Below are 14,901 nucleotides of genomic sequence, written 5' to 3' on the forward strand. Positions count from 1 at the left end.
TATTAAATACTAGGGTATTAAGACCAGGGTAATAAAGACCCGGGTATTAATTACAATTGTAGCAATAAACCCGAAGGGTTGAATCCGAGGAAGTGGCAGCTAGCTCCAGTTCCTGGGATCAGGAGCCCTTCAGTATCTTGAAGGAACGCTAACTTTGTGTCTTATTTCAGATTGGCAGCTACGAGGCCGCTGATTAGTCGACGTGACTGCTGAAGACTGCTGATTGGTCGACCATAAGTGTCTGCTGGAGACTGCTGATTGGTCGAAGTGTCCGCTGGAGGCCGCTGATTGGTCGGAACTCTCCTGACTGGGCGAAATGTAGCACCAATCCTATCTTCTGATTGGCTGAGAGGTCAAGAGATCCCGATGGTGTTCAGCCAATCGCTGAGCTTCCCACACGGCCGCACCTCCGGATAGACCAATGGGAGACCTGATCCACTGGCTGCTCGCTGCTGCCTTCCTCACTGAACGTCAGTCTGAAACATTAATAATAATATATAATTATATAATTATTTTAACTAATTATAATTATGTAATAATTGTTAATTATTGTTAGAATTTTATAATATATTACAATATAATAATAATAATTATATTTATGTACAGGTACTGATAAGTATGGCTACACAAATAAAGGGGGTTAATTTGGTTTGATCCATGGAAGGGGAGGGCAGTCCTATTGCATCTCTTTTTGCTGTAAATGATTTTCACACATTTGAGTTACTTATCTGATATCAGATTTAAAAATTTCAAGCGAATACATTCAGACATATTTGCATGGGATTTCTCACTTTTTTCTGCACCATTGCAAGTTCCTGATGATGCGTTGATTGCAACACGAAAGGCCTAGATCTATCATTCAACTTGCCCCTGTGGTTGTTTTGCATTTTGCATCGCTTGTTGCTGATTATTGCAACATATGTTACTGTACCTAAATAAACCTACTCGAGGCAGTTCCAGTTGTTATGGCAAATTATATCTATCCTAGTTTTTGCGAATTATCTGAGCAAATTATTTGCAGGAGGTTTACAGGGTATTACCTGAATTATTACCTGTAAGTAATTTGGGAGAGGTAAGTGGGACTTAATCACAGTAGGTCGCAGAACTGTCACTCCCTCGATGCCCACTCCTTACGACTCTCACAAAAAGCTACACCTGATATTAAATTGATAATTACAATATTAAAGCCAGGTACTCTGGTAAATTAATCGCAGCAGCGCTGTATAGCCCTTGTGGCTTAGCGCTTCTTTTTGATTATAATAATAATAATAATAATAATGGTAAATTAATGTTGTGTACACTGTATATGATTAGGTTTGCTGGGTACACAGAATATAATTATTTTACATAAATTAAAATAGTGTTATTAGAAAGGAAATTCGTATTGCCACTTACCATTTAATTACTGGATTATAATTATTGCTTTTTGGTAACACACACTACAGCTAGAATTTACGATGGCCAACACAAAAAACTAATGTACATTTTGGGTAAGCATCACTTAGATACGGTGTATTGCAGGGAAAGATTGGAGTCCTCTATTTTTCCGTGTTTCTTGCTTAATTGTAAGGGTTTTCCACACCATTTATCCCAATTCTTCACCAGAAACGTGTCAGCAATTTTTGAATTACAGATTGAGGCGGATATCAACCAACTAACTTCCAGAATCCTTGGTTACATTGCACAGTACAGACCAGTGTTCACACATTAAATTCATTATGGCGTCTCTCTGCGGCGTTACTCAGCAGCTGTTCCACAACCCCTTTCACTTAAAATTTCTGGAAAGGTCCAAATACCATGACATTTTAATACACAATTATAATATTATTCATATTTACACATGTTGAATTCAGGAAAATTTAAATTTTTCCACACTAGTATAGAACAATAAATTCCCTCTCTTCTAGACCAGTGAGCACCATCTCTCCTTCCTGTATAAGTACATACTAACATGTGTGTAAATTACCTAGGATAACCCAAAAAAAAAAGTCAAAGTGACTAATATCCACTGGGTTTCTTGTACAATTATCATACATAGTAATATATGCAAGACAAGCCACCACGGGGGGAGGTGGAAATCTTCGGTCAGATTTCCGTCCCGTTTGTCTTGCATTAAGAACGTCTGTCTGCGATTATATTACATAATAACATACCTGTAAATTACCTAGAATAATCCAGTAAAAGGTCAGAGTGACTTATTTCCATTGAGTTGCTTGTACAAGTGTTGTACATAGTATAAATTACCTAAGATAGGTAAAAAAAAAGGTGACTTATTTCCACTGGGATGCTTGCAGTGGAGGGATGCTGCGGTCTCCAGATCACCGGTATCGGAGTACCACGGACAGCACTCAGCGGGGACACGGTACGACTATCCTGCAGCTTCCGCCTTAATGGGGACGACCTGTACTCCCTCACCTGGTGGAAGGACGACCATATGTTCTTCAACTTCGTCCCTAGCAACTTTCAACCCAAGTCTGTCTACCCGGCTCCAGGGATTGTTGTCCATGTACGTGATGGGTAGGAATAGACTGACGTACATGTGAACGTCCTTTTGGGAGCACATTGATGTATATTTACGCACATGGGACGTATATTGTATGTATATATATGCATATATATATATATTTTCTTAAGTCATTAACTTACATGTGCGTCCTGGCTAAGGGTATAAATTGTGTGTGTAGATTGACGTACATGTATGTACTGGGCCATGCAGCAAATCACGTACGTAAGGGGCCAAGAGTTGCGTCTCAACTCTTGCCAACAGAAATCCGAGACTCCACAATTTGTAGCCACGGATATACTGTCATGGACTTTGTACTTAGGATTAATGTTCTTGTTTTAAGCAGTGGAAGAGAGAGAGAGAGAGAGAGAGAGAGAGAGAGAGAGAGAGAGAGAGAGAGAGAGAGAGAGAGAGAGAGAGAGAGAGAGAGAGAGAGAGAGAGAGAAAGAGAGAGATAAAGAGAGAGAGAGAGAGAGAGAGAGAGAGAGAGAGAGAGAGAGAGAGAGAGAGAGAGAGAGAGAGAGAGAGAGAGAGTGAGTGAGTTAAACTAAGTTTTTGTTTCATTACGAACAATGTAAATACCATCACGGAATTATTCTTATTAATAATAATATAACTTTTACATCATAATTTTGATCCACAGAAAAAATCTGATCTATTATTATTATTATTATTATTAGTAGTAGTAGTAGTAGTAGTAGTAATAGCAGCATTAGTGGTAACAGTAGTAGTGGTAGTAGCAGTAATAGTAGTATTAGTAATAGTAGTGGTAGTAACAGTAGTAGTAGTAATAGTAGTAGCAGTAGCAGTAATAGTAGTGGTAGTAACAGCAGCAGCAGTAGCAGTAGCAGTAATAGTAGTAGTAGTAGTAACAGTAGTAGTAGTAATAGTAGTAGCAGTAGCAGTAATAGTAGTGGTAGTAACAGCAGCAGCAGTAGCAGTAGCAGTAATAGTAGTAGCAGTAGTAGTAACAGTAGTAGTAGTAACAGTAGTAATAGCAGTAGTAGTAATAGTAGTAGTAGTAATAGCAGTAGTAGTAGTAGTAACAGTAGTAGTAGTAACAGTAGTAGTAGTAATAGTAGTAGCAGTAGCAGTAATAGTAGTGGTAGTAACAGCAGCAGCAGTAGCAGTAATAGTAGTTGTAGTAGTAGTAACAGTAGTAGTAGTAATAGTAGTAGCAGTAGCAGTAATAGTAGTGGTAGTAACAGCAGTAGCAGTAGCAGTAATAGTAGTAGTAGTAGTAACAGTAGTAGTAGTAACAGTAGTAATAGCAGTAGTAGTAATAGTAGTAGTAGTAATAGCAGTAGTAGTAGTAGTAACAGTAGTAGTAGTAACAGTAGTAGTAGTAGTAACAGTAATAGTAGTAACAGTAGTAGTAGTAGTAGTAGTAACAGTAGTAATAGTAGTAGTAGTAATAGTAGTAGTAATAGTAACAGTAGCAGTAGTAGTAGTAGTAGTAATAGTAGTAGTAGTAATAGCAGTAGTAACAGTAGCAGTAGTAGTAGTAACAGTAGTAGTAGTAGTAACAGTAGTAGTAGTAGTAGTCACAGTAACAGTAGTAGTAGTAGTAGTAACAGTAACAGTAGTAGTAGCAGTAGTAGTAACAGTAACAGTAGTAGTAGTAGTAACAGTAACAGTAGTAGCAGCAGTAATAGTAGTAGTAGTAGTAGTAGTAACAGTAGTAGTAGTAGTCACAGTAACAGTAGTAGTAGTAGTAACAGTGACAGTAGTAGTAGTAGTCACAGTAACAGTAGTAGTAGTAACAGTAGTAGTAGTCACAGTAACAGTAGTAGTAGTAGTAACAGTAACAGTAGTAGTAGTAGTCACAGTAACAGTAGTAGTAGTAGTAACAGTAACAGTAGTAGTAGTAGTCACAGTAACAGTAGTAGTAGTAGTAACAGTAACAGAAGTAGTAGTAGTAACAGTGACAGTAGTAGTAGTAGTAACAGTGACAGTAGTAGTAGTAGTCACAGTAACAGTAGTAGTAGTAGTAACAGTAACAGTAGTAGTAGTACAGTAACAGTAGTAGTAGTAGTCACAGTAACAGTAGTAGTAGTAGTCACAGTAACAGTAGTAGTAGTAGTAGTCACAGTAACAGTAGTAGTAGTAGTAACAGTGACAGTAGTAGTAGTGACAGTAACAGTAGTAGTAGTAGTCACAGTAACAGTAGTAGTAGTAGTAACAGTAACAGTAGTAGTAGTAGTAACAGTAACAGTAGTAGTAGTAGTAACAGTAACAGTAGTAGTAGTAGTCACAGTAGCAGTAGTAGTAGTAACAGTAATAGTAGTAGTAGTAACAGTAGTAGTAGTCACAGTAACAGTAGTAGTAGTAGTAACAGTAACAGTAGTAGTAGTAGTAGTAACAGTAACAGTAGTAGCAGTAGTAGTAACAATAGTAGTAGTAGTAACAGTAACAGTAGTAGTAGTAGTAGTAACAGTAGTAGTAGTAGTCAGAGTAACAGTAGTAGTAACAGTAACTAGTAGTAGCAGTAACAGTAACAGTAGTAGTAGTAGTAGTAGTAACAGTAACAGTAGTAGTAGTAGTAACAGTAACAGTAGTAGTAGTAACAGTAACAGTAGTAGTAGTAGTAACAGTAACAGTAGTAGTAGTAGTAGTAACAGTAACAGTAGTAGTAGTAGTAACAGTAACAGTAGTAGTAGTAGTAGTAACAGTAACAGTAGTAGTAGTAGTTACAGTAACAGTAGTAGTAGTAACAGTAACAGTAGTAGTAGTAGTAGTAACAGTAACAGTAACAGTAGTAGTAGTAGTAACAGTAACAGTAGTAGTAGTAGTAACAGTAACAGTAGTAGTAGTAGTGACAGTAACAGTAGTAGTAGTAACAGTAACAGTAGTAGTAGTAGTGACAGTAACAGTAGTAGTAGTAACAGTAACAGTAGTAGTAGTAACAGTAACAGTAGTAGTAACAGTAGTAGTAGTAGTAGCAGCAGCAGTAGTAAAGAGCTACGCTCATAAGAGGTCACACAGTATCAAGGAAATGGTTACTTATGTAATCAAGCTTGATCCGAGGGGAAAAAAGCGTCATCTATTCCTTGGATCAAGAGAATCTAGGCAACAACTTCCTCACCATGTTGCAGGAGAGACTATCAACATTGCACGAGGTGGTGCTGACAGTTGATCACAGAGCCTCGGGTACACTACGATGTGAGATTCTTGCTAATACCTTCGAGCAGGACACCATGGACGCTGCCATCACTGTTATAGGTAGGTGGTAGTTGTGGTGGGTGGTAGTTGTGGTGTGTGGTAGTCTTGTAAGTGGGGGGGGGGTAGTTGTGTGATACAATACTTGATACATGATTGAAATACCTCAGTTCGAATCCCCAGCAGAGCGAACCAAAGTCTCCTAGCACCTACTGTCATTGTTCATCTAGCAGTAAGTAGGTACCTGGGTGTTAGTTACCTTACACCTGTTGTTATTGTTCACCTAGCAGTAAACAGGTGAGGGCCTAAGGACCACAGTTAGGTTAGGTAAGGTTTATCAGAAAACAGGACAAGTGTTTCCTGACGCGGGTCTTAGTTCCATGATGACCCACAGCTGGAACTTTTGGTCATCTGACCGAAGCCTTCCACTGGCTTACCTCTCCACCACTTCAAAAATTATGGACCACACTTGGGTTATCCTGGGTTAATAAGTCTCCTGGATTACTAGTCTTCTTTCTTTTATACTTCTTGTTTCTTCTTTGTCCTCTTCTTCTCCACCCAATTTAATTTTACCATTATTCTTCAATTTATGTATGCTAAGAAAAAATATTCAACCAGATTAACCCCCCAAAAAAATTTGGTTTAATGTATTTAACCCCATTAATTGTGGTTAAATACATAATAATAATAATAATAATAATAATATTTTTTTTTTATTATCACACCGGCCGATTCCCACCAAGGCAGGGTGGCCCGAAAAAGAAAAACTTTCACCATCATTCACTCCATCACTGTCTTGCCAGAAGGGTGCTTTACACTACAGTTTTTAAACTGCAACATTAACACCCCTCCTTCAGAGTGCAGGCACTGTACTTCCCATCTCCAGGACTCAAGTCCGGCCTGCCGGTTTCCCTGAACCCCTTCATAAATGTTACTTTGCTCACACTCCAACAGCACGTCAAGTATTAAAAACCATTTGTCTCCATTCACTCCTATCAAACACGCTCACGCATGCCTGCTGGAAGTCCAAGCCCCTCGCACACAAAACCTCCTTTACCCCCTCCCTCCAACCCTTCCTAGGCCGACCCCTACCCCGCCTTCCTTCCACTACAGACTGATACACTCTTGAAGTCATTCTGTTTCGCTCCATTCTCTCTACATGTCCGAACCACCTCAACAACCCTTCCTCAGCCCTCTGGACAACAGTTTTGGTAATCCCGCACCTCCTCCTAACTTCCAAACTACGAATTCTCTACATTATATTCACACCACACATTGCCCTCAGACATGACATCTCCACTGCCTCCAGCCTTCTCCTCGCTGCAACATTCATCACCCACGCTTCACACCCATATAAGAGCGTTGGTAAAACTATACTCTCATACATTCCCCTCTTTGCCTCCAAGGACAAAGTTCTTTGTCTCCACAGACTCCTAAGTGCACCACTCACTCTTTTTCCCTCATCAATTCTATGATTCACCTCATCTTTCATAGACCCATCCGCTGACACGTCCACTCCCAAATATCTGAATACGTTCACCTCCTCCATACTCTCTCCCTCCAATCTGATATTCAATCTTTCATCACCTAATCTTTTTGTTATCCTCATAACCTTACTCTTTCCTGTATTCACCTTTAATTTTCTTCTTTTGCACACCCTACCAAATTCATCCACCAATCTCTACAACTTCTCTTCAGAATCTCCCAAGAGCACAGTGTCATCAGCAAAGAGCAGCTGTGACAACTCCCACTTTGTGTGTGATTCTTTATCTTTTAACTCCACGCCTCTTGCCAAGACCCTCGCATTTACTTCTCTTACAACCCCATCTATAAATATATTAAACAACCATAATAATAATAATAATAATAATAATAATAATAATCTTTATTTCTACAAGTACACGATACAACTTTTACAGACCATAGCTCACATCAGTGACAATGGTTATGCAGAGTATTTCTAAGTTTAATTTTGTCCCCCAGGATGCGACCCACACCAGTCGACTAACACCCAGGTACCTACTTACTGCTAGGTGAACAGGGACAGCAGGTGTAAGGTAACTAACACTCAGGTAACTACTTACTGCTAAGTGAACAGTGACAGCAGGTGTCTTAAGAGAGTGAGAGTGAGAGAGAGAGAGAGAGAGAGAGAGAGAGAGAGAGAGAGAGAGATAAAGTACTGGTCTCTCAACAGAGGTACCATCTCGTGGTCCCAGCATCAGTGGTCAGAGGGGAGAGTACCAGGTGGGGGACCTGCTCCTACTCAACTGTTCCTGTCCCTTCTCCTACCCTCCCACCACCCTCACCTGGGACATCAATGGACGTCAGGTGAGAAACATCAGTTGGTAACCAGGTGATATCAACAGCCTCAGGGTGGGTATGGGGGTGCATAATAAAGATGGTGAACTAACAATGTATATAATAGCATCTCTCACCCCACAAACGTGCCTGTGGTTTAGGTAGGACCCCGGGAGACAGTGGTGACCTACCCAGGAGATAATGACGGCACAGGGCGTGTCTCCGCTCGTTCTGGTCTCCACATGTGGCTCCACGCACATCACTTCAGCCACGGCGCCCTGGTTCTTCGCTGCACCGCTTCCGTTCTTCACGTCTACAGGGTGTCCACGGAGCTGGTCATCACGGATGGTCGCTCTCTACATACGTCCCCACGAGAGGGAGCGTCCACCGGCGGTGAGTATATTCTCCATCACAACTCCATCTCTACGATTTAACAATAATAATAACTGTGTTATACTTTGAATATATAATTGTATATAGGAACACACACACACACACACACATAGGAGCCAGGGGCCAGGAGCTATGAATCGACCCCTGCAACCACAACTAGGTGAGGATACAGACTACGTTATTCCCATCTCCTGCCACAGGTGGAGCTGAGATGTCATCAGTAGTGTGGCTGCTGCTGCTGCTGCTGCTGCTGCTGCTGCTGGGTACCTGAAAATTATGCTTCTCCTTCAGTACTTTCTACAGCGACTCCCTCGTGTGAAAAATAAGGTCGGAATAGAGGACGAAGGTGGAATGAAGAACCATACTGGAATGATGCACCATACTGGAATGATGCACCATACTGGAATGATGTACCATACTGGAATGATGTACCATACTGGAATGAAGAACCATACTGGAATGATGTACCATACTGGAATGATGCACCATACTGGAATGATGCACCATACTGGAATGATGCACCATACTGGAATGATGTACAATACTGGAATGATGCACCATACTGGAATGATGTACCATACTGGAATGATGCACCATACTGGACTGATGTACCATGCTGGAATGATGCACCATACTGGAACGATGTACCATACTGGAATGAAGAACCATACTGGAATGATGCACCATACTGGAATGATGCACCATACTGGAATGATGCACCATACTGGAATGATGCACCATACTGGAATGATGTACCATACTGGAATGATGCACCATACTGGAATGATGTACCATACTGGAATGATGCACCATACTGGAATGATGTACCATACTGGAATGATGCACCATACTGGAATGATGTACCATACTGGAATGAAGAACCATACTGGAATGATGCACCATACTGGAATGATGCACCATACTGGAATGATGTACCATGCTGGAATGATGTACCATACTGGAATGATGCACCATACTGGAATGATGCACCATACTGGAATGATGTACCATGCTGGAATGATGCACCATACTGGAATGATGCACCATACTGGAATGATGTACCATACTGGAATGATGCACCATACTGGAATGATGCACCATATTGGAATGATGTACCATACTGGAATGATGTACCATACTGGAATGCACCATACTGGAATGATGTATCATACTGGAATGATGTACCATACTGGAATGATGTACCATACTGGAATGATGTACCATACTGGAATGATGTACCATACTGGAATGATGCACCATACTGGAATGATGTACCATATTGGAATGATGTACCATACTGGAATGATGCACCATACTGGAATGATGTAACATACTGGAATGATGTACCATACTGGAATGATGTACCATACTGGAATGATGCACCATACTGGAATGATGCACCATGCTGGAATGATGTACCATACTGGAATGATGCACCATACTGGAATGATGCACCATACTGGAATGATGTACCATACTGGAATGATGCACCATACTGGAATGATGTACCATACTGGAATGATGTACCATACTGGAATGAACTATAATGGAATGATGTACCATACTGGAATGATGCACCATACTGGAATGATGTACCATACTGGAATGATGTACCATACTGGAATGATGTACCTTACTGGAATGATGTACCATACTGGAATGATGTATCATACTGGAATGAACTATAATGGAATGATGTACCATACTGGAATGATGTACCATACTGGAATGATGCACCATACTGGAATGCACCATACTGGAATGATGTACCATACTGGAATGAACTATAATGGAATGATGTACCATACTGGAATGATGTACCATACTGGAATGATGCACCATACTGGAATGCACCATACTGGAATGCACCATACTGGAATGATGTACCATACTGGAATGATGCACCATACTAGAATGTACCATACTGGAATGATGTACCATACTGGAATGATGTACCATACTGAAATGATGTACCATACTGGAATGATGTACCATACTGGAATGATGTACCATACTGGAATGATGTACCATACTGGAATGATGCACCATACTGGAATGATGTACCATACTGGAATGATGTACCATACTGGAATGATGCACTATAGTGGAATGATGTACCATACTGGAATGATGCACTATACTGGAATGATGTACCATACTGGAATGATGTACCATACTGGAATGATGTACCATACTGGAATGATGCACCATACTGGAATGATGTACCATTCTGGAATGATGTACCATACTGGAATGATGCACCATACTGGAATGATGTACCATACTGGAATGATGTACCATACTGGAATGATGTACCATACTGGAATGATGTACCATACTGGAATGATGCACCATACTGGAATGATGTACCATACTGGAATGATGTACCATACTGGAATGATGTACCATACTGGAATGATGCACTATAGTGGAATGATGTACCATACTGGAATGATGCACCATACTGGAATGATGTACCATACTGGAATGATGTACCATACTGGAATGATGTACCATACTGGAATGATGTACCATACTGGAATGATGCACCATACTGGAATGATGTACCATACTGGAATGATGCACCATACTGGAATGATGTACCATACTGGAATGATGTACCATACTGGAATGATGCACCATACTGGAATGATGTACCATACTGGAATGATGTACCATACTGTAATGATGTACCATACTGGAATGATGTACCATACTGGAATGATGTACCATACCGGAATGATGCACTATAGTGGAATGATGTACCATACTGGAATGATGTACCATACTGGAATGATGTACCATACTGGAATGATGTACCATACTGGAATGATGCACCATACTGGAATGATGTACCATACTGGAATGATGCACCATACTGGAATGATGTACCATACTGGAATGATGTACCATACTGGAATGATGTACCATACTGGAATGATGTACCATACTGGAATGATGTACCATACTGGAATGATGCACCATACTGGAATGATGCACCATACTGGAATGATGTACCATACTGGAATGATGTACCATACTGGAATGATGTACCATACTGGAATGATGTACCATACTGGAATGATGCACCATACTGGAATGAGTAAGAATCAAGGACGGGGTAAAAAATTATTATAAGATCATGGATATCTTGAATCAAGGACGGTGTTGATATCAAGGAGCAGGTATCAAGGACAGAGAGAGAATTGAGGACTAAATAGTAATCAAGGACAATGATAATCAAGGACAGTGGTAATCAAGAACTTAAAAGTAATCAAGGACTTAGTGGGAATCAAGTACTGAGCGTAAATCAAGGACGGTGTGGGAATCAAGGACAGTGTTGGAATCACAAAGACAAATAAAGCCCATCATAAGATTTCCTATCGTCACTATCACTGTCATTATCAATGTCATCACCTCACTATCACTCATTATCAATGTCATCACCTCACTATCACTGTCATTATCAATGTCATCACCTCACTATCACTGTCATTATCAATGTCATCACCTCACTATCACTGTCATTATCAATGTCATCACCTCACTATCACTGTCATTATCAATGTCATCACCTCACTATCACTGTCATTATCAATGTCATCACCTCACTATCACTGTCATTATCAATGTCATCACCTCACTATCACTCATTATCAATGTCATCACCTCACTATCACTCATTATCAATGTCATCACCTTACTATCACTGTCATTATCAATGTCATCACCTCACTATCACTGTCATTATCAATGTCATCACCTCACTATCACTGTCATTATCAATGTCTTCACCTCACTATCACGGTCATTATCAATGTCATCACCTCACTATCACTGTCATTATCAATGTCATCACCTCACTATCACTGTCATTATCAATGTCATCACCTCACTATCACTCATTATCAATGTCATCACCTCACTATCACTCATTATCAATGTCATCACCTCACTATCACTGTCATTATCAATGTCATCACCTCACTATCACTGTCATTATCAATGTCTTCACCTCACTATCACTGTCATTATCAATGTCATCACCTCACTATCACTCATTATCAATGTCATCACCTCACTATCACTGTCATTATCAATGTCATCACCTCACTATCACTCATTATCAATGTCATCACCTCACTATCACTCATTATCAATGTCATCACCTCACTATCACTGTCATTATCAATGTCATCACCTCACTATCACTGTCATTATCAATGTCATCACCTCACTATCACTCATTATCAATGTCATCACCTCACTATCACTCATTATCAATGTCATCACCTTACTATCAGTCATTATCAATGTCATCACCTCACTATCACTGTCATTATCAATGTCTTCACCTCACTATCACTGTCATTATCAATGTCATCACCTCACTATCACTGTCATTATCAATGTTATCACCTCACTATCACTGTCATTATCAATGTCATCACCTCACTATCACTCATTATCAATGTCATCACCTCACTATCACTGTCATTACCAATGTCATCACCTCACTATCACTGTCATTATCAATGTCATCACCTCACTATCAGTCATTATCAATGTCATCACCTCACTATCACTGTCATTATCAATGTCATCACCTTACTATCACTGTCATTATCAATGTCGTCACCTCACTATCAATGTCATTATCAATGTCATCACCTCACTATCACTGTCATTATCAATGTCATCACCTCACTATCACTGTCATCACCAATGTCATCACCTCACTATCACTGTCATTATCAATGTCATCACCTCACTATCACTGTCATTATCAATGTCATCACCTCACTATCACTGTCATTATCAATCTCATCACCTCACTATCAATGGCATTATCAATGTCATCACCTCACTAGCACTTCATTATCACTCACCATCGCTTCATTATCACTCACCATTATCTCACTATCACCCACCATCCTTTCACTATCACTCACCATCACCTCACTATCACTCGCCTTCACTCACCATCCCACTATCACTCGCCTTCACTCACCATCACCTCACTATCACTCACCATCACCTCACTATTGCTCACCATCACCTCACCGTCACTCACTATCACCTCACTATCATTCACCATCACCTCACTATCACTCACCATCATCTCACTATTACCATCGCCTATCATTCACCATCACCTCACCGTCACTCACTATCACTCACCATCACCTATCACTCACCATCACCTCACTATCATTCACCATCACCTCACTATCACTCACCATCACCTCACTAACACTCACCATCACCTCACTATCACTCACCATCACCTCACTAACACTCACCATCACCTCACTATCACTCACCATCACCTCACTATCACTCATCACCTCACTAACACTCACCATCGCCTCACTAACACCATCACCTCACTATCACTCACCATCACCTTACTATCACTCACCATCACCTCACTAACACTCACCATCACCTCACTAACACTCACCATCACCTCACTATCACTCACCATCACCTATCACTCACCATCACCTCACTAACACTCACCATCACCTCACTATCACTCACCATCACCTATCAGTCACCGTCACCTCACTAACACTCACCATCACCTCACTATCACTCACCATTACCTCACTAACACTCACCATCACCTCACTATCACTCACCATCACCTCACTATCACTCACCATCACCTCACTATCACTCACCATCACCTCACTATCACTAACCATCACCTATCACTCACCATCACCTCACTATCACTCACCATCACCTCACTATCACTCACCATCACCTCACTATCACTCACCATCACCTCACTATCACTCACCATCACCTCACTATCACTCACCATCACCTATCAGTCACCGTCACCTCACTAACACTCACCATCACCTCACTATCACTCACCATTACCTCACTAACACTCACCATCACCTCACTATCACTCACCATCACCTCACTATCACTCACCATCACCTCACTATCACTCACCATCACCTCACTATCACTCACCATCACCTATCAGTCACCGTCACCTCACTAACACTCACCATCACCTCACTAACACTCACCATCACCTCACTATCACTCACCATCACCTATCAGTCACCGTCACCTCACTAACACTCACCATCACCTCACTATCACTCACCATCACCTCACTATCACTCACCATCACCTCACTATCACTCACCATCACCTCACTAACACTCACCATCACCTCACTATCACTAACCATCACCTATCACTCACCATCACCTCACTATCACTCACCATCACCTCACTAACACTCACCACCTCACTATCACTCACCATCACTCACCATCACCTCACTATCACTCACCATCACCTATCAGTCACCGTCACCTCACTAACACTCACCATCACCTCACTATCACTCACCATTACCTCACTAACACTCACCATCACCTCACTATCACTCACCATCACCTCACTATCACTCACCATCACCTCACTATCACTCACCATCACCTATCAGTCACCGTCACCTCACTAACACTCACCATCACCTCACTATCACTCACCATCACCTCACTAACACTCAC

At 40.8% G+C, this 14,901-nt stretch overlaps 1 protein-coding gene and 1 long non-coding RNA gene across 2 annotated transcripts in view; one reads left to right on the forward strand and one right to left on the reverse strand.

Moving 5' to 3' along the window:
- The first annotated feature begins 335 nt into the window (after positions 1–335).
- Positions 336–8,835, forward strand: LOC138855319 (uncharacterized). Its single transcript, XM_070104076.1, has 6 exons — positions 336–470; positions 2,295–2,506; positions 5,599–5,725; positions 7,857–7,990; positions 8,122–8,353; positions 8,554–8,835. Exons 1-6 carry the CDS (start codon positions 422–424, stop codon positions 8,622–8,624), a joined length of 825 nt encoding a protein of 274 aa, XP_069960177.1. The 5' UTR covers positions 336–421; the 3' UTR covers positions 8,625–8,835.
- The window catches only part of LOC138855320 (uncharacterized), a 27,609-nt gene continuing 13,050 nt past the window's right edge, over positions 343–14,901 (reverse strand). Inside the window, exons 3-4 of the long non-coding RNA XR_011394554.1 lie at positions 8,152–8,383; positions 343–476 (exon numbers count right to left, since the gene is read on the reverse strand). This is a non-coding gene — a long non-coding RNA (uncharacterized lncRNA). The remainder of the gene's footprint in view (positions 477–8,151; positions 8,384–14,901) is intronic.

Source organism: Cherax quadricarinatus, chromosome 89 (genome assembly GCF_038502225.1).
Source record: "Cherax quadricarinatus isolate ZL_2023a chromosome 89, ASM3850222v1, whole genome shotgun sequence".
Classification (NCBI taxonomy): domain Eukaryota; kingdom Metazoa; phylum Arthropoda; class Malacostraca; order Decapoda; family Parastacidae; genus Cherax; species Cherax quadricarinatus.

Bases quoted from the DNA above. Each gene is read 5' to 3' on its own strand.
- LOC138855319 (XM_070104076.1), top strand. From the start codon at position 422: ATGGGAGACCTGATCCACTGGCTGCTCGCTGCTGCCTTCCTCACTGAA. The intron at 471-2,294 runs GTCAGTCTGAAA...GGATGCTTGCAG, and splicing joins TGCTGCCTTCCTCACTGAAC to TGGAGGGATGCTGCGGTCTC. The intron at 5,726-7,856 runs GTAGGTGGTAGT...GTCTCTCAACAG, and splicing joins CGCTGCCATCACTGTTATAG to AGGTACCATCTCGTGGTCCC.